General features: G+C 35.6%; 1 protein-coding gene across 1 annotated transcript in view; it reads right to left on the reverse strand.

The window, feature by feature from the left end:
• Nucleotides 1-27,087, reverse strand: part of SLC26A7 (solute carrier family 26 member 7) — a gene marked incomplete at both ends in the record, with an annotated part of 179,258 nt that overhangs the window by 47,778 nt on the left and 104,393 nt on the right. The window contains 6 exons of the mRNA XM_082674556.1: nt 4,780-4,875; nt 6,059-6,136; nt 14,067-14,180; nt 16,202-16,349; nt 19,000-19,082; nt 22,294-22,446. Of these exons, the coding sequence (XP_082530682.1) occupies nt 4,780-4,875; nt 6,059-6,136; nt 14,067-14,180; nt 16,202-16,349; nt 19,000-19,082; nt 22,294-22,446 (672 nt within the window). The remainder of the gene's footprint in view (nt 1-4,779; nt 4,876-6,058; nt 6,137-14,066; nt 14,181-16,201; nt 16,350-18,999; nt 19,083-22,293; nt 22,447-27,087) is intronic.

The following is a 27,087-nucleotide window of genomic DNA, read 5'->3' on the forward strand; positions in this document are numbered from 1 at the left end:
AACTTTCAACCTTCAAATTGCTTTACACATACATACATTTTTGGTAACTTTGTTTCATATTTAGGTATATTCTAACTATTGAGTTATCTGGACATATTCTGTCTACTGGGTGATCTAGCATATATCCACAAAAGTCTGTGCAATATTATCACTACAAATGCTTTGCCCAGATCATATTCCAATAACCCATGGCCTCTCACTGTTGAATTCCTTAACAACTAGAGATACCTGTCCACTTCAACCACAGGAGGCCATTGTCAAGCTAAACCCAACATCGCATTTAATTATCATGTACCTGCTATATCCGTGTCACCTTTCTCAACATTATTTTCTTCCCAAACCATACTCCCTACTTACTCCAGGTTTTCACCTATTACCTCTATGTAGGAGATTACAAATTATGAGCCATTAAAGCAGTTTCAAACAGTCTACCAAATACCTTCAAACTCAGTGTGTCCAAATGCAAACTCATTAACTTCATCCCCCAAGCCTTCTTCTACTGTCCTCTTTCAGTTATAACACTAATATTCTTCAAGACACTACAATCAGAAACCTTGGAATAATATTTTACTATTTCTCCTTTTTCATCTACTTGTCCAATCATTTCCAAGTCCTATCAATTATTAATAAAAAATATCTCAAATTATACCCTCTTCTCAATTCACTGATAATGTCCTAGTTCATACTTTGCTATTGTTCCCTTAAACTGTTCTAACAACCTCCTACTTAACTATCTGCTTTTGTTATCAGCATTGTAATCCATTTGCCATACTGCTGCCAGAATAACCTTTCTAAGTATAGATTTGGACATCAGATTTAGATAGTGTATTAAAATCATTTTTACTTTACTCCCCTCTATTAAACTCCACCCAAAGCAATATAAAAATGAATATATATGGAGGAAAATCCAGCTTTGATGAAACAAGAACATAGTCACAACTCCTAACTATAAAATACAATGTAGAGTTGCAAAATTTATAAGATATCAAGGACATTGGAAGCCAACAAATTTATCCTCAAAGTTTAATCAATTATAGATTTCTCCATGAATGTCACAATTTTAAAAATTCTATACAATAATCTTCTGATAAGAGCTTTAAGTTCTAGGGGCAATAGTGGACCACCAGAGAAGAAGGAAAGGTACCCGTATGGTATCTATTTGATACTATATAAAGAAGAGCAGTAAGGTAAAATGCCATTTGTATCACTTACAACCTAGCTTCCTAACAAAAGGAGACTGACAGAGATGAAACAAGGTGAAGAAGGTAGAGGAGACAGCTAGTAAAAGATCATCAGAGAGCCTGTGATTTGTGAGGCTTTATTTCAACTAGGGACAAATCTTCAGATGACATAGTTAAATCAGAGTCATGAGATGCTCCACTTCACTTCCTACCTTCTGCCCTCCCCACATTATTTTTCAGCAAATAGCTATGTCCACTAAAGATGCATCATAATCATAAAGGAATAATCAAGGAAGCTATTTATAAAAATGGGGAAAAGAAATAAAGTAACAAAATAGAGACAGAGGATAAGTTTAGGCAATAAAATCTCAGGCAAACTCCCTCAAAAATAGATATGAAGAGTCAAAGAAGAAAAACTGGGAAAGAAATTGGATGGAAACAAAAATATTACAGAGATAAAAGCCATATTTAAAATTTACTAAATAGGATAATCACAATAAGAAATACATAATCAGAGATACAGTGAATAGTCCAGAGAAACCATATGCGCACACACACACACACACACACACACATGCACACCCCAAAATAACCACAGGAAAATGTACAGATTTTAAGAAACAAAGTAAATTAAAAATACATAACTCATTAAGAGAACAGGACATATATATTTGAAAAAATATTCAAAGACATATTAGAAGAAAAATTTTGTATGTAATTCTTGATTCCGAGATCACAAGGATATGTCACTCTCTTAGAAATTTGATACTAACTGTTCAACCACAAGAAATATTCTGACAATATTACCAAACTTTATGAGCAAGAAAGAAACTCACTGAGCATCCATTTAGAAAAATAAGCTCACATTAAATAGTAAAATATTATGTTGACCTGTGATTTCTCTGCCTTATCCCTCAATGTCTGAAGATAATTCAAGCTTAAAAAGCCTGGGGGAAAGCATTTTAGACTCAGCCAAAAACTTCCTTCTAGTATAAAAAGAAAACATGGTTTCACCATGAAGTAGTTCTGGGAATATAAAACACATGAGCCCTTCTTGGAAAACTGCTTTGTGATAACATACAAAATACAACTAGAGGAACTGAAAGAAATAACTCAGGAATGTGAAACTGTATTTTTTTTAAAGACTAAAGGTAACCACCAAATGCATTTAAATAAGCTTCCATGTTCTATAATTCAATGAATGACATCATTTTCCTCCAGTGATGTTCCTAACTGAAAACTTAGGAGCCACTTCAGACTGATGCACTTCATGTGATGAATTGGTGATGAGGGATAACTAATGAAACCGCTTTAGTATTTTTCAACTCTATTCCTTCCTCTTGAATCTCAAGTGTTAGTTGTGGTCCAGGTCTTCCTGATTTATTTGCCTGAATTATTAAAGAAGTGCTTCCAATTGTTGTATACTTCATCAGATCAATCCATCTTCCTCAAATTACTCATATGACTTTTCTAATACATAAATCTTATTCCTATTTCTCCTTTCAGTGACGCCGCACTGCCTTCATGATGAAGTCTAATCTTTGCAGGATGTAAGCAGCTCTCTCAGTCCAACCCTTTCTTAACTTTTCCAACCCCATCTGTTACTACTCTCACCTTCATGCTATATGTTCTATCCATCATTTCTTGGAAAAAGCCTTCCCTGACACCTCTCCCCTTCCATTATGGTAATGTGCTCCCCCTTACGTAATTAATGAGTTCCTTAGAAATATCTTTATCATGGGGTTTTCAGGAGCTTGTTAAATAAGTTTATATCTTCTCATTTTTCTGTTTCCATGTGCCACCTCACATATATCACCTTAAAAAAGTCATTATCCTCCAACAGCCTAGTTAATTTTGGTCTCTTGGACTGCCTACAAAATACTGTTCCTTCAAGTCTCAGTTCATATTTCAGCTCTGCTCTAAGTCTTCTGTATTAACCTAGTACAAATTAAATGTTCCAGCCTCTATTTTTCTCCAGTACTAAGTTTTTTCTTTTGCTTCCAGGTCATATTGTATCTTGCGTCATATAATAGTTACTATTTCTGTGCCTGCATCCTGCACAAATATTAGTGTCTAAAGAAGGTAAGTATTTCTTTATTCATCTCTGAATTCCACATGGCACCCACTATTGTACCTTGGTAGAAGCTCAGTAATATTGAGACTTAAGAGGAATATTATCTTTTTTTAACATCTTTATTGGAGTATAATTGCTTTACAATGTTGTGTTAGTTTCTGCTGTATAACAAAGTGAATCAGCTATATGTATACATATATCTCCCCATATCCCCTCCCTCTTGCGCCTCCCTCCCACCCTCCCTATCCCACCCCTCTAGGTGGTCACAAAGCACAGAGATGATCTCTCTGTGTTATGCAGCTGCTTCCCACTAACTATCTATTTTACATTTGGTAGTGTATATATGTCAATGTTACTCTCTCACTTCATTCCAGCTTATGCTTCCCCCTCCCCGTGTCCTCAAGTCCATTCTTTATGTCTGCATCTTTATTCCTGTCCTGTCCCTAGGTTTATCAAAACCTTTTCTTCTTTTTTTTTTTTTTAGATTCCATATATATGTGTTATCATACAGTATTTGTTTTTCTCTTTCCGACTTACTTCACTCTGTATGACAGACTCTAGGTCCATCCACCTCACTACAAATAACTCAATTTCATTTCTTTTTATGGATGAGTAATATTCCATTGTATATATGTGTCACATCTTCTTTATCCATTCATCTGTTAATGGACATTTAGGTTGCTTCCATGTCCTGGCTATTGTAAATAGTGCTGCAATGAACATTGTGGTACATGACTCTTTTTAAGAGGAGTATTATTAAAGTACTTGCCAGCATAAGTAATCCCCCAAAGTGTCTCAGATCAAAGGCCCTGAAGGAGGGAGAATACATAAATAATTGCATTTCAATATGGTGAAAGCCATAATAAAGCTAAACAGAGGCTACTCATGAAATAATTCACCCATATAGGAGAGGGAGAGAATTTTGGATGTTCTTGCATAGATACATTTCTCTAGAACAAGTATATTAAACATTTATGTTAGTAAAATTCATATTTTATCATTGTTCAATATAATTTAATCTGTTCCTAGCAATATCCTATTAACATAATGCTCCTCTCAATGTAACACATTTAAAAAACAATTCATGAGACTCTTTGTATTTAGAATGAATATGGTCACTATTAATATGTTTACCCTATATTAATGCAGCATACATTTCTTAGCAATTAATGCTGGCTTTTCATGTATGTTATAAATAGTCATATTTCTACTAGCTATTCTTTGATGAACTTCACTTCCAGAATCAATTCATAATGGAAACTGGGAATCCCCAAACCACTCAAGTTAGCTAGCATTTCTTTAAAAGTTCTTAAACACATCAATCAAAATTTGACAGAATTCCATTTCTGTTTCTTATAAAGATATTTTACATTTTAATATTTTTATTGAGTTTGAAAAAAGATAGCTTGTAAAATGTAAGTCTCAAATGGCTAAAACTATTTTTTGCAAATGGAACTATTAAAGCTTATTTTGTAACATGTGTTTAAGCCAAAGATAGTAATTTTAGATCAAATTTCTACTTACCCAATCAATTTTATCCACATTCCAATATTTTTTTAAATCCCGAAACTGTATTAGCATTCCCTTCAGTCCCACGACAATAATACTTGCAAGAACACACTACAAATAAGAAATAAGTTGATGAAGATGCAAGATAAAGATTTTAATCTAAATTTAAAAGAATCATTGTATTTTTATGTCTTTGTCTTTGAAGTACTTACTAAAGGAAAGAAATAACCATTTAGAAGACTGAAGTAATATTCATTTTGTTTAGAACTAACCTATTATTGTACTTTAGGAATATAATAGCAATTCTAGAAAATCACAGGGTACATGTTATGGCATTCTAAAAAAAAGGAAGAAAGGAAAAGAAAAGTAGTGAATTATAAGGGTGAATGTTATAAGGCTGAATGTCCTCTTAACTTTATAATAATTATTCACTGCCATTTGTTTGAAATCTGTTTGTTGCAAAAATTAAATATTTATATAATGTATTTCTTTATAATTGTCTTGAGTATCAGTTTTCTGGTTTCACCTGAATATATTTATAACTCTCTTGAAAAGTGAACTTGGTTATTGGGAGATCCTCTCGTGAAAGTGATTTATTCTTATTACATGAAAGAAGAATTAGAACAAGAAAGGACTGACACCGTCTCTGGATCTCTGAAGACCAGGATCTTACTCACATCACTTTAGTGCCCCAGGCTTCTGAAAAGCAAGGTAAATACGTGTACTAATACTCTGAGTCACTTTGTATAACCATGCATCAAGGGTGGCAAGATGCATTTTGTTGCCTACTCTCTTGCCCAGTATGTATTTTCTAAGAGTACAAATTTTATAAAATTCTTCCAAAGTCTACTTCTTATAACAGACTTCCCTGGTGGTCCAGTGGTTAAGACTCTGTGCTTCCACTGCAGGGGGTGCAGGTTCAATTCCTGGTCAGTAAACTAAGGTCCAGCATGCCACATGGCACAGCCAAAAAAAAAAAGAATAAAAGAATGTCATGTACATCTTATAACAGAGATTGCCTAGTTCCACCTTCCAAATGAATACAGAATAAATCTAATTCCACGATGTCATTTTTATACAAAAGCCTAAGAATTAGAAAACAGCCATAGTACCCTCCCATACCTTCCCCATCAAATGTGGACTCTTTCTACCTTTCCTCCATTCAGCCATTACTTATGTCACATAAGGTTTCAGATTTAGGATCATTGAGGTTGTTCTTCAAAGAAAATTTTAAAATACAATGATTCTCATTAAAAGTAAAGTTAAAAAGTAAATAATAAAAAGCACTACTTACCATGGGCAGCCAGTAAAGCAAGGGTCCTATTGCATAGATGACTATCAGGATGAAAATGCAAGATATTAGACAAGCCACCTGTAAAATACAAGACAGACAAAAAAGAAAGCTTGAACTTTCTTATTATTCCAAAGTTATAGAGGGAAAAAGATAATTCTTTGTTCTTCTTGATAAGAAGAAACAAAATGTTGGCACATGATTGTTAAATTAAATAGACTGTCATCTATATTTTGTAGCTGAAGGAACCCAAATGTGACAACTGACAAACTGGTACAATCAAATTAAGTCAGCAATGACAAAAAAAGCAATTCTAAACAAAGAAATAGGACACCATCAACTTTTATCACACATCACAGCATGGCTTTTTTGTTTGTTTGTCTGTTTAATAGTGAAAATGACATTTCAGCTAAAAGTCCTTTAGCCTATAGTTGTTCAGCCTGGCCCCCCTTCTCCTAGTTGTTTCCTAGTTGTTTGGGTAATAACTGAATATGCAGCTTAGGGTTTTTCTGTGCTGATGACAAATTTCCACAGAAGCCTTTACTCTCTTCGTTGGAGTCCTTTGTTAATATGAAACAGTTATATGGGATTAAGGAAGCAGTCTCTGCAGTGAAACAGACTTAATTTTATTAATCCTGAAAAGTCATTAGTATTGTGTTCTAACCAACTCAACTTGCTGACAAAAGGTAATTCAAAACAGCTCACTCCTAGCTATGCTCCACTTAATGGAGAACAAATTTCACATAAGCAAATGCTCATGTCTTAAGAGAAACATTTAGCCAAACTATCAGCCTAACAAGAGGAAAGAGGGCTTTCACAGGACCAAAACGATACCTAAAATATCTTTATGGAAAAATCAAAGGAAATAAAGCCTATTAGAGTGGCTAAAAATAAATATATAAACAAATAATCAATAGCAAGGGCTGGCAAGGACTCAGAGCAACTAGAGTTCTCAGACACTACTAGTGGTAATTCAATATGGTACAGCCACTTCAAAACCAGTTTGGCAGCTTCTTATGGAGTTATGTATGACCCAGAAATACCTAAGAGAAAGGAAAACATACACCTATGAAAATACTTACATGTAAATATTTATAGCAGTTTTATTCATAAATACCAAAAACTGTAAATAACTGAGTTGTCCACCAATTGGTGAATAGATAAGTTTTGGGACATCCATACAATAGAATACTACTCAACAATAAAAAAGAACAGACTATTGATACATGCAACAGCATGGATGAAACTCAAAACCATTAAACTAAATGAAAGAAGCTTGATACAAGCTCCTTCCATATTTAGTGGAGCTCATCTACATCACTCCCCAGCATATAAAGGGGGAAAAGTCCTTCTGTGGGAAATAAGTCATTAGAGAACTAAAGATTGTCCATAAAAGAAGTTATAGTACACAAAACTGTCACTAGACTGATTATTTAGGAGTAACTGGTGATTTTACATGATAATAATTTTTAAATAACAAAATATTATGCCTGTAACTCCACTAGACTGGAGAGAGCTAGTTGTCAGAAGGCAGATTAAAGGATTCATTCAGATACCTGTGTGACTCAGTATATCCATGTTTATGTGGAAAGAAAAAGACACCAACCGCTAAGGTGCACTTCATATCAAAAGACAATGGCATGAGGAGGACTTTCAAAGATGGTGGAGGATTAAGATGTGGAGATCACCTTCCTCCCCACAAATACATCAAAAATACATCTACATGTGGAACAACTCCTATAGAACACCTACTGAACGCTGGCAGAAGTCCTCAAACTTCCAAAAAGGAGAGAATATCCTCACTTACCTGGGTATGGCAAAAGAAAAAAAAAAAAGAGAGACAAAGGAACCAGGATGGGACCTGCACCTCTGGGAGGAAGCTGTGAAGCAGGAAAAGTTTCCACACACTAGGAAGCCCCTTCACTGGCCGGGGAGGGGGAGCTTCATGGTGTCAGAGGAGAGCACAACAGGGTGTGGAGGGCAAAGTGGAGAGATTCCCACACAGAGGATCGGTGCCAACCAGTGGGAGGGGGCTGGGGCTGAGGCTTGGGCTTTGCAGGCCAGACCCCAGGGAGAGGATTGGTGTTGGCTGCGTGAAGACAGCCTGAAAGGGGCTAGTACACCACAGCTAGCCAGGAGCGAGTCTGGGAAAAAGTCTGGACCTGCTGGAGAGGCAAGAGACCATTGTTTTGGGGTGCGCAAGGAGAGGGTCTTCCTGCTCTGTGTGCCCACAGACGTCAGAGCACCACCTAAGTGAGCTCGAGAGATGGGCGCAAGCCGCGGCTATCATCTCAGACCCAAAGGCAGGCACGGACTGCTACTGTTGCCGCCGCTGCCACCAAGAGTCCTGTGTGCAAGTGCAGGTCACTACCCACACCTTCCTGGGAACCTGTCAGCACACCACTGCCAGGGCACCATGATCCAGGGCCAACTTCCCTGGGAGAACACATAGCACACCTCAGGCTGTTGCTACTTTACACCGGCCTCTGCCACCGCAGGCATTCCCCACATCACAATTGTGACTAGCGTACCCCTCCCTCTCCTCGGCCTGAGTGAGCAAGAGAGCCCTAATCAGCCTCTGTTTTAACCTTGTCTTGTCTGGGTGGGGAAGAGACACCTGAGGGCAGCCTACATGCAGAGGCAGGGCCAAAACCAAAGCTGAACTGCAGGAGCTGCGCGACAAAAGAAGAGAAAGGGAAATCTCTCTGTGCAGCCTCAGGAGTAGCAGATTACATCCCCACAACTGGCTTGGTAAACCCTGCATCTGTGGCATTCCTGAATAGACAACAAGTGTTCCCAAAATTGAGACTGTGGACGTTGGGGACAACTGTGGACTTGGGGTTTAATTTCTGTGTTTGACTTATTTTTCGTTTTATGTTTATCTTAATTTAGTTTTTAGTGGTTTTTTTCATTTCTGAGTTTGTTTATTGGTTTGGTTGCTCTCTTCCTTTTTTGTTTTTTTCTCTTTTGTGAGTGTGTGTATGTTTCTTTGTGTGATTTGTCTGTTTAGTTTTGCTCTTTAAAAAAAATTAAGCACTTATATAAATACTCAGGAATATAAAACTGGCCAGAAGGAATTTTGGGCTCATGTGATCTAGAAAATATTCAACATTAAACTGATATCTGGTATTGAAGGTGGCTTAAGCTTGTTGATCTAATTAATATAGACATGTTTTTAGAGTCATTAATATTAGGCATAATACTTTATTGTACCTAGGAATGAAATAAGACCTTATTACATCTGTTGCAAGGAAAATAACTTGATAGGATGAAACTTTAAATGTAAATGAGATAAGAGCTTTCAGGTAAATGCTATAGGAATAATTATGTTCTGAAAATTATCTAAAATAGTGTCTCCAGATTTTGGTAACTATTACTTGCCACTTGGTTTTCACTAAAAATTAAGGTTTTTAAGAGTTGGGGACTCTAATTTAAATATGTAATTAAAGCTACTAAAAATAAAATCTTTCACTATATAATAGGAAAGTGGGACATATGTTTTGAGTAAAAAGGAGTTTTATGCATGGTCAGACTGAGATTATATTAAACTTAATTGGGTAAATGGATTTTGTTATTAAAAGTAGACCGGTACAGGACCAGACTTGGCTCCTCTCTGCTAAGAGAACAAGTTTACTTAGAATGCTGCTTTTGATAACATATTGTGCGAACTATCTTGCCCTTAATTGAGCTGTTTTTGTTCTTAAATATTCTATCTGACCAAATGCTTTTTAAGAAAAAACTTTTTGATATTTTGGATGAATTTCCTATCAAATTCTAATTAAAGTTCTTTTGACTTCAGCTAGCTTTGGGATGCTTCAGAGGGCCCCAGAGAGTCTTCCTTATTGCATAGGTTTCACCTGTGGTGGAGCGTTGATTGGGATTTTCCCTTTTGAACTAGCCTTGGTCATTCATTCAGCTTTATCTTCGATGGGGCATTGGTTGGGGGTTCTTCCCTTTCGGACTGATGGGTTATTGGTTCGGAATCTTCCTTTTTTGTGGCTGAGGAACAGTGACCCCAAGAGACTGATTTGATAACAGGACTTGTATGTGACAACACCAAGGTATACTTCCTTACTGCATTGGTTTTGCCTGCAGCAAAGCGTTCATTGGGATTTTCTTCCTTTTTGGGGGGCTAGGGAACTGTGACCCTAAGGCACCTCAGAGGAAAATAAATATTTTATATATATATATATATTTATATATATTAAACTGACTAGAATTGGTTGGTATGCTAAATTACATGGAAAGCATTGTCAAATGAGCAATAAGCCTCCTCAGTTTATATGGTATGAATAAATGTTATTAAAATAGATTTTCTAAAATTTACACAAAGTTTCTGAAATTTGCATATGTTCTGGTATAATACTATACTTTTAGTTGTTATCTTAAAATGCTGTATGTCACAACAACTTGGATAAGCTTCTTTGCCAAGAAGAATTCTAATCACATCTTTATCCTTGCCATTTTAAGACTTTTGTCATTCATAGGCAGCTTAGGTGATGATTTGCAAAACTGCTACGTCTTCAAGAAGGCTCATAAAAAGGAACTTTTTTAACAAATATGTTTCTGATAGCCTTTAGATAATACCACTAGACTGAGTAACAAATGACAAATCTGGATGAACTGATTACTTCATCCAGATCAACAGGAATTAATTACATGGGACTGAATGAACTGATGAATATGATTTATAACTATATGACTTTGGGAAATATACTAGCCTTAACCTTTGTTTTCCAGAAAAACCTTTTCTCTTATGTTATGACCTACAACAAGTTGATGAAGTATACCCTTGTAAACAAAGATGAAACATTTATCTTTTTCTCTCTACCTGATCCTGCCTGAATTTGGCTTCTCCAGCTGGCTCTCCTGTGGACTTGATGGTTTATTGTAACTGGATTACAACCAGTTATATTAAGCATTGCTTTTGCTTATTCTTTGTTTCCAAATTGTTTATGCTTTGTGTCTTCCTGCTGCACTATGACTTTGTCAATGTTACTACCTGCATTACTTATATCCTGTCTATTTTATAAGATTGCTGTCTCTTACAGTGTGTAATCAAGCCTCCAACAAAATTGATGATGGCTAAACATCCTGAGGAAATAGATCACATTTATGACTCTTATATAATAATTGTAATAGTATGATTCTAAGTATGGGAAGAAGCAATAAGGGAAAACATTTCTTGGATCACAATAGACTAGAAAGACAGAGGATTCAGAGAATCTTTAATTATCAACAGGGCCTAATCCAGAAATTAGCACCTGGAGTGGCATATCAACAAGAATTTTTGCCTGATCTGGGATGAGCCTCCCAGTGCTGTGGGACAAAATTTGGTCATGAAATGTCTCCCAAACACTGGTCAAATTCCAGACCAAGAGGAAGATCTGAGAAATTGAATATTTCCATTAGTCTGCCATCTTCTCAGACGCCAATCTTTCTGAATAAAGTCGCTATTCCTTGCCTCAACACCTCGTCTCCCAATTTATTGGCCTGTCGTGCGGTGAGCAGAGCAAGCTTGGACTTGGTAAAAGTATCAGCAAAATTGACTAGTTTTATAATTATAATTATCAGATACTTTCATTTTTCATTAATTCTTTTTTTTTTTTTTTTTTGTGCGGTACGCGGGCCTCTCACTGCTGTGGCCTCTCCCGTTGTGGAACATAGGCTCCGGACGCGCAGGCTCAGCGGCCATGGCTCACGGGCCCAGCCGCTCCGTGGCATGTGGGATCTTCCCAGACCGGGTCACGAACCCGTGTCCCCTGCATCAGCAGGTGGACTCTCAACCACTGTGCCACCAGGGAAGCCACCCTTGCACTTTTATGTTATGGAGATGGCCTCTTTCCTTAAACTACGTGAACCAACTTCTGCTAGCTTCAAAAGCACTCAGTTTTGGTAACATAAAGGTTTGAATTCTAAGACCTACGTAAAACCTTTTATGGGCTCTAGGAGGAAGTAACAAGATCATATTTGTATTTTAAAAGATATCTTTCTACAGAAATACTAATAGTGTTTCTGAACAAGAAAGAGTCAGTTGGTGAAATAATTGACAAATGCAAGGTGGTTCCCACTGCTATTTTGATTGGCTATTATTAGCCTAAAAGTGGAAGCGTTTTAATTCTTCTAGATTAACTTACTGGGTATAAGTCTAGTACCTAGGAGAGACAGAGCTATTTAAGGGATTGCTTTGTGAAGTATTGTCACATAGAAAACTGGTTTCACAGCCTATTTAGAACAAAACTTTTAAGACTTGGCTCACCCAGAGCCTTCTTCAAATCATGTCAGTTATCTCCACGTAAACTTAATAGTTTTAATGCCAAAATGACTACCATGGGAAAGCATCCTCGATTTGGGTATGCACAGTAAATCAGATTCCTTCTCTGTGCAATTTAATGGGAATTGTTGAGCAGATTAGCGACAATCTCAACAAGCAGATCAGCATGAAAATACTGTGCTGCCAAGCTTTGTTTCCCTGAACTAGTGTTTTGTTAGGTACCTTTTGTTTCTTCTGAAGTCTGATGAATAGAATACCATGCAGAAATGATGAGAGGAAATCTAACACACTCATCCTTGTAAGAAACTAGGTGGAAACCACTATAGAATCCTAGAATTTTATAGATAGAAGAGTCTCCAGAGTAAGGAATGATACTTGAGTATACTATGTATTAAACATTCAAATTTAGGTTACAAGTATGTGAGAGTTTGCAAAAATGTTTATGCCAATACACATGATGAACTTATGCTTTAAATCACGAACTTTGTAAAAATCAAATTGTCATGTAAAACAATGTTGAATGAGAATTACACATCTTTGATGATGAGTTGTGGCAATAATATGTCAAATTATCATAGATTCAGAATTTGTTGCTGCTTCCCCTCTGCTCCATGGTACGTTCATCAAATTTTATTCGTTAATTTTACGCAATATTTTAATGTTCATTTACCCGTCTTTCTCTGGCCACTTGCCCCCAATGTCAAGAACCATATCCTTTTCAAATTTACTCTTCTACAACCCCTGAAAAGGACTTAATATAAGGTAAACTCCTAATAAATGTTTAAATTATCACATAAAATGTTTTATAAATTCTCATTCAACTCCAATTTAAAATAAGTGTGAATTGTTTTATAATGGTTAGCTGTTAATGTTAATTTATTAAATTAACATATACATGAATTTTCTTGTATAGAACAGTAGTTAAGAATGCAAGATTTGGAGTAGATCTATCTGGGTTCAAATCCCAGCTCTACCACTTACAAGCTCTGTGACTTGGACAAGTTAGTTTAACCCTCTTTTCCTCAACTTTCTCATGTGGAATCCTAGCATAATAATTACATCTCCTTCATAGAGGTACCTAAAAGATTAAATGAGTTCATTTATATAAAATGTATGACATGCATATAACTTGATATATGCTTCCACCAACACCACCACCATCATCATCATCACAGAAACATCTTTATTACTACCATCGACATCTTATCAGTACCAAGCATAATAACTAGTATATAAAAGGTTCTCAAATGTCAAATTGATTTGAGTTCCTAAAAATACATAACTGTTTCTTTAAACCGAAATGTGCACAGACATCGTATTATTCATTTACATACATGTACATCTCTATAGACAGGAATGTCATTGTCAAGGACTGATTTTTCATACAGTTGTTTTCATTTTATTTAAAGGAAGTGAACAAAAATTTTAAAATTTCAAATTGAGTGGTTAGATTAGCAAAAAGTACAATCAGAGACACCACTAGAGGGAGCATTTGTTCAAAGATTGACAACAATAAAGCTGCCATTAATACAGGATTTTTTTGTCTGCTCGTTGAATCATTCAGCTTCTTAAGGATCTTTCCTAAGAAAGAGAAGAGATAGAATTCCTTGATACTAGTTTTAAGAAATTGAAGACGTAAAAATATTCTCAGGATTTTAGAGAGAAGCTCATTCTTCCCACTCTCCAAGGAGAGTAAAGGCCCATCAGTTCTTTTGTCCCTGCTGAAAATAAAGTTACCTGTGTCTTTGCTCCAGTGCTATATAGGACAGCGGTCCTTCCCATGGCAGCAGCACTTGGTATGCAGAAGAAAAATGAAGGAATCACATTGCTGAGGCCATGGGCCAAAAGTTCCTACAGGAATGATAATAGGAGAATATATCATTTCCTAATCACAATCAACTTTTAGAGACCACAGGTAAAACTTGTCATGGAATGAAACTTATTCTGTATTCTATTTATGTTCTCTCCACTGGTCGTAATTTAACCATTATTTTAAGAAGAGCTAACATTTACTGAGTGCTTACAATGAGCCAGAAACTGTTCTAAGCACTTCATTGTTTAATCCTTATAACAATAACAACCTTATAGGGAAGTACACAGTATTTATTGTATCGGTTGCCAATTTCTCCTCTTTCAGGACATTAGAATCAAGGTTTTGTTCCCACCACTCCACCAATGACTTCCACAGTGCTAAATCCAATGGTTAATTCCTACCCTACCTGGCCTAAAATTAGCATTTGACACAGTCGCTCACTTCCTCCTCCTTAAAGGCTCCTTCTAGGACCTCTCACCCTCCTGGTTTTCTCCTACCTCCCTGGCCACCACTTCTCAGTCTCCTTTGTGGTTCCTTCTCATCTAACCAATCACAGGTATTGGACCACTTCCCTCTCTAATCTTAGCTACCCAAATACACGTTGACAGCCCCCAAATTTATATCTCTAGCCTAGACCACTCTTCTGAATTTCAGACTGACATAGCCACTCAGCATTTTCATTTGGATGGTTAACAGGTATCTCAAACTTACCTAATCAGTCTATGCTCTATATATTCCCACCCTGGTTCTCCCACATCCTTCCCTGTCTCAAGCTCCAGTTGCTTGGGCCAAAAGCTTTAGAGATAGTCTTGACTACTCCTTTTCCCAGATGGTGTCCACATCCAATGCAGAATTTGTCCCTTTCTCATCTCCTTCACTGCTACATCCTGGTCCAAGTCATCAAGTGTCATCTGGATTATTGCAAAAGCCTCCTAATGTTTTCCTGCTTCTGCTGTTGCCAGTGAATAATACAGACAAAAATCCCTGCCCTCACAGACTGGAGTTCTAATGAGGAAATGCTGACAATAAACAAGATGAATATGGAAAGTAAAGCAGAGAAGGGAGTGGAAAATTTTGGAATTTAGGATTTTAGCTTACCAAGGAAGGACTCCCTGAGAAGGGAACATTTGAATAAAGGAGGCATGCAGCTACCTGAGGGTACAAAATTCCTGGAAACGGGGACAGCAAGTACAAATATCCTGAGCTAGAAACATGACTAGTGAACTCAAGGAAAAACAAGGCAGTAAGTGTGGCTAGAACTATAAAAGAAATATGAGATCATAGAGGAAAGGAGATGGTGACAAGGTCAAGTATGGCCTTGTAAGCCTTGGTAATAGGCTTTTAATCTGAGTACTATGGGAAGCCACTGGGAGGTTTTGAGATGAGGAAAGACATGGTCTGCATTATGTACCATTGTATCCCTTGTTCCTAGGCCAGTACCTGGTAAATAGTAGGGTTCAATACACATCTGTTGAATGAATAAATCTGCTTTTTTACAGATGACAAAACTGGGGCACAGAAACAATTTCAGAGTGAGATTTAGATATAGGTACTTTGGCATTCTAACCACTATTCCATAGCTATCTCTGCAGGCCTGTGCAGAAATGTAGGGCCACAGGGCTTGAGACAAGACACTAGCAGAGGTAGATTCAGAAACATGCTCAATAAAATCTTCATCCTTTGGTATTCTAAGAATAGACCCTTGCAACCTTTAGTTTTTTACTAAGAAGAGTAATATTAGTGTTCTTTGTATTTTGAAATCCAAAATTTTTAAGTCAGCATGCAATGATAAATATATTTAGATTCTCTCCTAAAACCAAATCATCAAGATGCCCCTCTCTAAAAACCAGAGTGTACCATAACCAATCCACGAAAGTCAGATTTTCACCTTTCTATGAATGACTTAGATATTTTCTTTTGTTTTCTTCTACCCATTTGTGTTATACACTTAGGAAAGTTGTATTTTTCATAAGTTCAACATTTTCAGGATCTGGGAGTACACCGTACAGTGATACAATAGCTATGGAGAGGTGTGGAGAGGGGTTGGGGTGTACTCCACCTGGTTGTCATCAACTGAATATTTGAATTTTTTGGCAGATCCTTGAGCAAGAGCCAGTGAGGCCACATAGCCTACAAGTGCCACTCCAAAAGCTTCAGTGATTACTGCAGAGAGGATGTTCATTGGGGGAGCTCTAGGTGGAGGAATTCTGTTGAAAGAAAGACCATATTGAACTCATCAACTTTCATGTTATTTCTGTAACAACTTGCAGTGAATTCAACTATGGCAATGACTCTGAAGTTTACATAGAATATATGAAATATCACTGAGAAAACCAAGCAATCTTACCCTTAGAAGCCTTTTGTTTTCAACATTATTTAGCAGAAAAGCAAAATCACAAAGAACACCAGAAGGACAGCTCCATGCGTCTAACTGGCATTCACTCCCAGAGAATTCAGGTTATAGCACAGAAAATTTGACTCAACAAAAATTTCCTGTATCAGAACAAAAACAAATCTGGAGCATTCTTTCATTGAATCTTCCTAAACTTTTATTTGGCTGGCATTAGAAACTGTATTTCCTGCCTTGAATACTGCAGTGCTGTATGCAAACATTAGTTTACTGTGAGCTACGATTCTTGAGCTAATCCTTAAATTTTCCATTGAGTTTATAATCTTAATTATGTTTTTTAACATGATTCTTTCACAGTACACTTAACTATTGTTAAAAAAGAGACAACAGGCCCACAATGGAGTCACTTGTGCTAAGCCCCATTTAAGCAAACTAAGAATTTAAGCAAACTACCTAATTTAACTGCAGTTTCAGCCTTTCCCAGGAATGTAACCTTAGCCAGTCAATTTAGAATTACCTGGTCAGCACTAGCGAGGTAATTTGCCCTTCTGTCCCACATAGGAAAGTGACCTTGCCTGAAACAATCCACTCTTTGTTAGAAACTTCCTTTTTCTGCTCTTCCCCTTCTGACTATAAAAGCCTTTCATTTTGTACAGCTCTTCAGGACTCCTTTCGATTTGCTAGATGGGTTGCTGCTCAATTAAGGAATTGTTGAACAAAGTCAATAAGACCTCTAAATGTACTCAGTTGAATTTTGTTTTTTGACTCTATGTATCACATGTTAAGAAAAATATCTATAAAGTGTCCAGTTACACTCTGTTGCAAAATACAGGACCACAGTTAGCTGTTTCTCAGTTTTAAATAACTGTTTAAAATATTTCTTCCAACTAATACACAGTCATTGTCTTTTGGAAAACCACTTGAGCCCAGTGTTATTGTTTATTTATCCCTGATGATGCTTTGTGACACTTACTTCCCCTCTTTAAAAAAAACCCTCTGGGGCAAAAGTAGAAGAAAAAGGTAAATTAATTCATGCTGATTTAATACTGAGCATGTAAATTGAATGCTCAGCACTTTCATGTTAGCAGTTTTATTTAATTCTCCCCACAATCTCCAGACCAAGTACCACTAATGCAATGTATAGAGGAGAAAACATTTTGAGAAATGTATCTAAATCACAAAATGAATTCAACCCCAGCTCCATTTCTTATTAATGCCATGTTTTTCCTATGATTCTTTAAGAAGATGGGTCTGGAAAGGTTACTCAAAATAAAGAAGAATTAGACTGGATGGAGGAGAGGCATATTTTTTTTTACCCACTCCCTCAAGTTTATCCCCAAGTCAAATTGATTTGTACCATTACAAGCCCTAAGATATATGATACATAAAAGTGCTACCATTTCAAACTATAAGAACTTTTGTTTCATAAAAAATTGAGCTTGCCTAATTATTAATAATGATAAACTAAGCTAGAGAAAAAAACAATAAACTAAATTTGAAGGTGAAAAGTAGAGAACCCTTTAGAAAACACAAATTGATTCCAATAATCACTATTAGCCTATATCTTTAGCATAAAGGCTAAAGACAGGATTTTTTTAAATTATCTTTTTAATCTATGAGAATTTTTCTACTGTCCCTCCATTTTAATGCAGTTAGAAGCCAAACTTTGGGACTGGAAAATAAAAATATAGAGGACTCAGCAACTCTAACTTTGTCCCAAATTTATAAATATTTGTGTATAGTACAGCCCATTAAAAGAGACATCCCCTTTCTCCCCTAAGATGACTTTATTTTCTTTCAGGCTGTATTTGGAACAACATTTTGTCTTTTTAGGGTGAACACTTCTTCTTCTTGTTAATCTTCCTCTTAGTGTCCTGAGGAAGGCTTTAAGACAGGTGGGAAACATGCCCTCGTCTCCACTTCCACCCTCTCTTTCACGATTGTACACCACTCATTCCTATAGGTTTGCTATTTCAGATGATGCTTGTGTATTTTTACTATGTTTTAAGTGAAATAAAAATAGTCATAGGAATATGTGAGTGAAATAGGGAAGACTATATCCTAGAGCATGACTCTAATTTGGAAATTCAAAGTCTTGCTTTCTTTTTCAAATAATATTCATATAATTTCCAAATCTTTTACCTGAAGTGATGCTGTATAAAATAGTTATCAACTTCCTAAGTAATTGATAACCAGTCTAAGAAGTCATTTTTTTCTTTATTGTGAACTGTTTGTTTCTATCATTGTAAAATAGAAATTAATTGGAATTTTGTCCCATAGAGAGCCTTTGAAAGAAATGAAATTCATACCCACCTACCTCCAGTTGCTTCCTCCATCAAAAAATGAAAGAAAGAAAGAAAACAAAAGAAGAAAGAAAGAAGGAAAGAAAGAAAGAAAGAAAGAAAGAAAGAAAGAAAGAAAGAAAGAAAGAAAGAAAGAAAAAAGAAAGAAAGAAAGAAAGAAGGAAAGAAAGAAAAAGAAAGAAAGAAAAAAAAAGATTACATTACCCTTTTGGAATATGACCAACTACTTCTAATCCATATGTGTTTTCCATATTGGTACAATAACAAGTAAATGATGCAGCAATAATCTGTGTGGTTCCATTTGAAAAAAGAAAAAGAAAATTATTCCTGGCTTCTCAAACACCTTAAAACTATTTTTAAAAGTAAACATTGTTCATGTGCCCCATGATTTTCTCGAGTAATATAGCAGTGGCACAGATTTTTAAACACTAAGAAGAATTTTAAAAATCAAAAAATCCCTCTGAGATTTGACAGCACTTAATTTGCAGTCTCAAAAATTAAATGGCATTATAATAATACAACTTTTCTTATATCCTTCCCAATTGTGTCTGATTCTGAAGAGGAGCAGAACACAGACTATAGGAGTGTGTGTGTGCATGCGTGCATGCTTGTGTATGTACAGATACCACAATCCAACCTAAATACTTGTCTCTTATAATATGAAGGGATGCTTTATAACACAGAACGTTTTCCCTCCATTGCAGCAACCACCTAAGAGTTTAAGATGTTGCATCAATATTCCTAATGTAGGTTAGTAATCAATTATGATTTACAGTCTCCTTGAATAATTTTGAATTTTGAGTTTTGCTATTTCTTGAAGTAAAATATCCTAGTTAATAATGTGTCAAACTTGATACTTTTGAAATTACCTCCCTGGAGTCTCAGGTGCCTGACCCTCTGTTATATGATATAATGATATATAATAAGTGAAACCAAGTGTTTGCAAATATCCATGATCACTTTTAAAATGTATATTCAGAATTCTGTTCAGCATTTGTTTTTACCAGCCATGCCACTTAATGTTTTCCATCCATTTTCACATTCTTTTTTCATTCTTCTGATAATTTAATAGGTGCTGTAAATTTCACATGGTTATCATATCAGTTTGGTATAACTATTTATATACTACACTTTTTTGTTTAAAAGAGACACACTAATTACCCATTTAAAGTACGAATTTACCATATACATGGTCAGAAAAAAGATATAACAAAATCACACTAGCAAAATAAGGAATATCTAACAATGCCTAATAATATTATTTTGTAGGGATTTTTCCTGTGTATTTCTGTTCTCTGTGATGATACTTAACTGAATTTATAGAAGTTTTTAAAACATCGAATAGACTTAAAAAGCAAAAGAGGCTTGAGGATATTTTTTAAAGGCAGCAAAACTCTACAGGTTATACTTTAAACTTTATAAATATTGTGCTATAATTGTATTTTCTACAGAATATAGTAGTAGTTAAAAGTTCAGCTATTAGGTTGGAATCAGAAGTATTAATGTATTCAAAAATTTCTAAGCCAATTAATAAATTTTAATTGCTAATAATTTTCATGAAATATTTATATCAAGTCAGAAAATATTGTGAGCTGTAAAAGAAAATACACCATAGCCACAAGATGCTGGATCCTTATTGAAAATGGAAGAATACATGGTGTTTAATACACAAAAATTAAGTAATCTAAGTCACTAACTTGGTCTTTCAGACAGTGCTTTAGAGGGTTCTAATCTGGTCATCCTCCTACTGTAGCTCTCCCCATAAAATGGGAGTTTTGTAGGGGCAAAGGGAGGTACCCAACTCAAACCTGGACTCCTCTTTCTAGACCACACCCTGAATCGTCAGGAATCTATAATTTCCTGCCTAAATGGCTCCAAGTCTACTTCCAGAATACCTTCCCCAGGTCTATCCTTCCAGTGTAGCCCAAGGAAAGGCCAAGGGACAGTTGTGGGGCAAGGGTATCCACATTTATACTTATGAATCCCACTGTATATGGGATAGAGCTGAAGTAGGAAGAGAAGAGGCAGGACAAGGGACTGGCTTTCCCCTTGCTGCCACATTCTAGCAGAACCCAAAGGATTAGGAGAATTCTCTATTTTAACCTGACATTCAAGGTAATCACTAAGGTATTTTAGTCAAGATAGGAAAATAGAACCTATTTTATTTAACATTTTGATCTATAACTCAAGTATTTGGGCCTGCATTATTATTTTTGCCTTAGGTCTTACACATATTAGGGGCAACACTGTATAAGGAGTACCTTTTATTTTTTGTAAGGATAATTTTTACAATTTTTGTATTGAATGAACAACTGTCTTATTCAGTGTTTTATTCAGTATTGAATAAAAAGAGTTAAGACTCTTCTTCCCCAAGGTTATTTTCAATTTCTGGTTTCATGAAACATATAATCAAGCTTCCCAGGATATAATAAGCATTCCTTAATACCTATAGGACTTTGGAATAAAATATGTTTCACAGTTGTCTCCATGAAAACTACTAATAACCATAGTACCCTCCACTTGTCTGGCTTATTTGAAATACACACACATATACAAGCACACACACATTATATAGATTGTATATGTTATATGTATCTCTACAAATTATACAAGGCCTAATTATGGAGAGAAGTCATCCATCTTAGTTATGCAGAAAAAAAGTCATATCCCTCAGAGACAGTTGCCAATGTGCTAGCCTTATACTATACCATTTCAACAGTATGAAGGGATATTTCAATAGGTGAAATTATTTAGGCACCACTTGTCAAATACATGTATATAACCCAAAGACCATTAAAAAGCTAAAACCAATTAATAATAAGTAAGTTAGTAGACTGTGGTTGGCTTAACATTTCAATGTAATGCTTTGTTTAGTTAAGAGTTCCCATTAGAGGCACTTAAAATTTCAAAATGTAGTTTTTAATGCCATAAGTCTTAGGAGCAAAGTACGATTTGTTGCTTTGCCAAGTACAACAACAACAAAAAAATCTTAGAGAATCAGCCCTGGCTAGTGAAAATCATGAGTATCCTTTAATAAAGCAAAATTGTGTCAATAAAAACAGTGTCAATAAATTTATCAATCATTAACAGACATTTGTCAGTTGATAATATTTCTATGCATCATACCATACAAATAACATATCAATAGGATGTGGTATCACTTCTTGTTGCTTTAGGAAAATCATGCCAGAGATATTTTGGGTCTCATCCTTAGAAATGTCTCCTTATTTAAAATCTTAAGCTACATGTTTTCTTATTTACCTAAAAAAATTACAGGCATCTGTGAAAATTGAAAACGCGTGTGCCTCCTTTTTAAAATTATTGACTCAACATATTTCCTGTCTTTACATTAATGTATAGCCACACAAATTAGCCCTGCTTTAATGAGAGACAGGATTAGCTGTGGCTTACTTTAGACAATAATGTGAGCCTCTGCAGGTTACCCACAGCAACTGCAAACATTGCAGGGCAGAATGCTAAATGTTGATTCATACTTACCAAGACTAAGTCAATAGGAAGAACAATTTTAATTTTCCTTTTAAATTGTTCATTCAGCTCTTTAACCAGAACAAGCACCACGATGCTCAGCAAGGATAAGAGCAGTGCTTCCAGTCGCACAGACTTGACGTTTTCAAAGACATATGCATAGATCTACAGTAATGAGGAAAAATACAAACAAAATTCAGGATCACCCACAATATATCAAAACTAAAATCTGGCCCCCAAATGAACTCAGTGATGTTTTGCAAAAGTAGCTGAAGGGGTGGGAAGTGAAAGGTGGGGCATAGAAGGGTAGTCAGTGCTGATATAGAGCAAGCTATAATTCATTTGCATGTAGAAAATTGCTTTGCCCTTGATTCTTCCACCAAACTCAGTGTTTGTTCCTTCCTACATAAGGACACTACTACACTTCCAGCTCCTCCCCAGACACTTATAGGCAGAGATGCTAAAACTCATTAGCTACATGCAGATTCATGATTAAGAGCAAGTGAGGGGACTATAGGCTCCCTTGAACCCCACCACTCTTCTTCAAACCTCAGAATCAAAATACACACATACTTTAAATATCAATGGATATATCTGGAAGCTAATAGCTCTGTGTAAGGAGATATTTGTGTTAATCTGTATCTTCCAAATTTTCTCTTACAAAGATGTATGACTTGTATAATTTTAAGGTTTCACATAGGCCTTAAATGCTTACCTTCAAAATGTCTCAACTCCTCCTTTTCTTCGAATATGTTAAATCTGATTTTTATAAACTCATTTCTATTCATCCACAGCTGATTTATTAAGTCTAGTTTCAAGTGATAAAAACTAGTTTTTACTTTAGCATACAGACAATTCTTATAGTAGCCCAACTTGTTGGTGTTCTTTGCCCTCTCTTTTTAGTATCTCAAAGATAATTTGACCACAACTAAAAATATTGGATTAAAATACTATGTAGACAACATATCAAAAGAATTTATATAGACTATGTTCCTCAGCATCTCCTAAAATTCTGCTCAGTAGGCTTCCTCTTTGAACCCATCTGATCCAGGGATCAGGAACACACCTGGTGTAAATGAGGTACATCAGGCTATCTAACATGGATTCTATATATTGAATATTATCATTAACACTGTAACTGTTTCAAACAAACAAAGAAAATATACTCAGTTAACATGGAGCCTTGTTGGGTGAACGGGATCGGGGTAATGTAGAATCCAGAATCTCCTTTGTCCACACAGTTAGAAAAAGTTGGTTGTGTAATCAAATACATTAAGGAATAATTGGGGGTCAGATAGCTTTACTTGTTACCCTTTTCACAGCATTCTAGTATTCCACACTACTTGGAAAGAAAATCAGGTACTACAATATCATGGTTATCTGAGATGCAGACAATATTTTTCCTCTCTGCCTAAGCTGTGGATAATAACTGTTCCCAGAACTCCTACAGCAAGTGAAGAAGCAGGTTCTATTTCTCATAGTTACCCCTTACTCAAAGCCCAGGACAAAAATCCAAAATGCTACTCAAAGAAATATATTCTATATCGGATGGAGTCAGAGGGATGTCAAGAAAATTTGGTCTAAATACACAGCTTTCTGATGATTTATTATGATCCAAAGATAAAATTGAGACTATCATTCAGATGATTTGCCAAGAATAAAACAAGCATCCAAACGTTTCAAAACATTTAGAGGCTTATTCCTTCTGTTTTATCCATGGTATTAAAAGTATGCCATGACAGTGCCTGTATAAGAAATCAGAGAAATGTGAAAAACTCGCAAGCCATACCAAATTTGCTGTAATGTGTATTTCGAGAACATGTGTTTGCAGTAATAAAAATGGCCACCCCAGAATGAAAGGAATGAGAAACTCTCCCCCAGGGTTTTTATTGTCTGTCTGAATTAAACTACAATTTGTAGAGCAAATTACATCTCACAAGATGCTCCAGAAGAAGATGGGGATGGGCAGAGGCTTGTTACAACCAGCACGAAGAACAATAGAAAAATAGGCTGATGAGGAGTTATACTAATGACTATCATGTGGACCCACACGGAGAAATCACAGCTAAAGATGGCTTCTAGGAGATGGGTGGCATTTGGAGATAGAAATAGGGACAGGGACAGGCATGTGCAAACACACACACATGCACACATTTACACATGCTCATTTAATATAGGTCTAGGCCTCCTAAACACACATTGACATTTCTCATTTCTAGTATAAATCAAGTCATTTGGGTATGTCATCACACGCTACACTTCAGTAGATAAAAATTCCTATTGAAGATCAGCATTCATTTCCCAGACCTCAGAGAAGCAATCATAGTTTATATGTGTATAGATAAATAAGTAAACTATTTCATTAGAACTGACCAATCTGTTTTATAAAATAGGAGTTTAGCTCAGTTTGAGACTATAATATTAGTAATTCTTTAAACTGGCCATTTAATATAACTTGACATAAAATGAAAAATATCAGTATATATAAACAAATGCATTTTGAGATATTTCAAAGAATGAAAATGCCTATCCAACATATACATATATTATTTTTTATAATTTACAGAGGAGACTTTTCTGAAGCACTTCATGTACATTTACACACACAAACACATTCATATATACACACCACTACTTATATAATGTGTTTTTATCTGATTTGGACATTCTTAATACATTTTTTTTTTCACTGATGGATTCTCAACTCCTAGAATAGTGTCTGGCAGACAGCAGGCACTCAATAAACACTGTTGAACGAATAAAAGATTTGGTCTAACATAGTAATAGTAACAATAAATCTGTAAATAGGAGTAGATGTTACCCTGAATAAGCAGAATGATGGAAGAACTCACACTCCTCTTTTCTCACTATCAATACTTAGCTATATCATATTAAGGGGATTTGTAGTTATCATTTATTCATTCACTCAACATATTTTTTTCATGTTCATTCTGTTTATATTTTTTTAAAATTTTATTTTATATTAGAGTATAGTTGATTAACAATGTTGTTAGTTTCAGATGTACAGCAAACTGATTCAGTTATACATATGCATGTATCTATTCTTTTTAAAATTCATTTCCCATTTAGGTTATTACAGAATATTAAGCAGCATTCCCTATGCTATACAGTAGGTCCCTGTTGGTTATCAATTTTAAATATAGCAGTATGTATAAGTCAATCCCAAACTCCCAATCTATGCCTCCCCCTCTACCTTCCCCACTGATAACAATAAGTTCATTCTCTAATCTGTATGTTTCTGTTTTGTAAATAAGTTCATTTGTATCATTTTTTTAAGATTCCACATATAAGTTGTATCATATGATACTTGTCTTTCTCTGTGAGACTTACTACACTTAGTATGATAATCTCCAGGTATATCCATGTTGAGGCAAATGGCACTATTTCATTTTTTTTAATGGCTGAGTGATATTCCATTGTACATGTGTACCACATCTTCTTTATCTTTTCCTCTATATATGGACTTTTAGGTGGCTTGCATGTCTTGGCTATTGTAAACACTGCAATGAATATTGGGGCACATGTATCTTTGTGAACTATGGTTTTCTCTGGATATATGCCAGGAGTGGGATTGCTGACTTATATGGTAACTCTATTTTTAGTATTTTGTGTGTTTTTTTAACATCTTTATTGGAGTATAATTGCTTTACAATGGTATGTTAGTTTCTGCATTATAACAAAGTGAATCAGTTATACATATACATATGTTCCCATATCTCTTCCCTCTTCCGTCTCCCTCCCTCCCACCCTCCCTATCCCACCCCTCTAGGTGGTCACAAAGCACCAAGTTGATCTCCCTCTGCCATGCGGCTGCTTCCCACTAGCTATCTATTTTATGTTTGGTAGTGTATATATGTCCATGCCACTCTCTCACGTTGTCACAGCTTACCCCTCCCCCTTCTCATATCCTCAAGTCCATTCTGTAGTAGGTCTGTGTCTTTATTCCTGTCTTACCCCTAGGTTCCGCATGACCTTTTTTTTTTTTTCCCTTAGATTCCATATATATGTGTTAGCATACGGTATTTGTTTTTCTCTTTCTGACTTACTTCACTCTGTATAGTAGACTCTAGGTCCATTCACCTCACTATAAATAGCTCAATTTTGTTTCTTTTTATGGCTGAGTAATATTCCATTGTATATATGTGCAACATCTTCTTTATCCATTCATCTGATGATGGACACTTAGGTTGCTTCCATCTCCTAGCTATTGTAAATAGAGCTGAAATGAACATTTTGGTACATGACTCTTTTTGAATTTTGGTTTTCTCAGGGTATATGCCCGGTAGTGGGATTGCTGGGTCGTATGGTAGTTCTACTTGTAGTTTTTTAAGGAACCTCCATACTGTTCTCCATAGTGGCTGTATCAATTTACATTCCCACCAAGAGTGTAGGAGGGTACTCTTTTTCCCACACCCTCTCCAGCATTTTTTGTTTGTAGATTTTTTTATGGTGACCATTCTGACTGGTGAGAGGTAATACCACATTGTAGTTTTGATTTGCATTTCTCTAATAATTAGTGATGTTGAGCAACTTTTCATGTGCTTTTTAGCCATCTGTATATGTTCTTTGGAGAAACATCTGCTTAGATCTGCTCATTTTTTGATTGGGCTCTTTGCTTTTTTGATATTGAGCTGCATGAGCTCTTTGTATATTTTGGAGATTAATCCCTTGTCAGTCTCATTCTTTGCAAATATTTTCTCCCATTCTGTAGGTTGTCTTTTCATTTTTTTATGGTTTCCTTTGCTGTGCAAAAGTTTTTGAGTTTAATTAGATCCCATTTGTTTA

The sequence above is a fragment of the Grampus griseus genome, assembly GCF_964374135.1.
Source record: "Grampus griseus genome assembly, chromosome: 17".
Taxonomy (NCBI): Eukaryota; Metazoa; Chordata; class Mammalia; order Artiodactyla; family Delphinidae; genus Grampus; species Grampus griseus.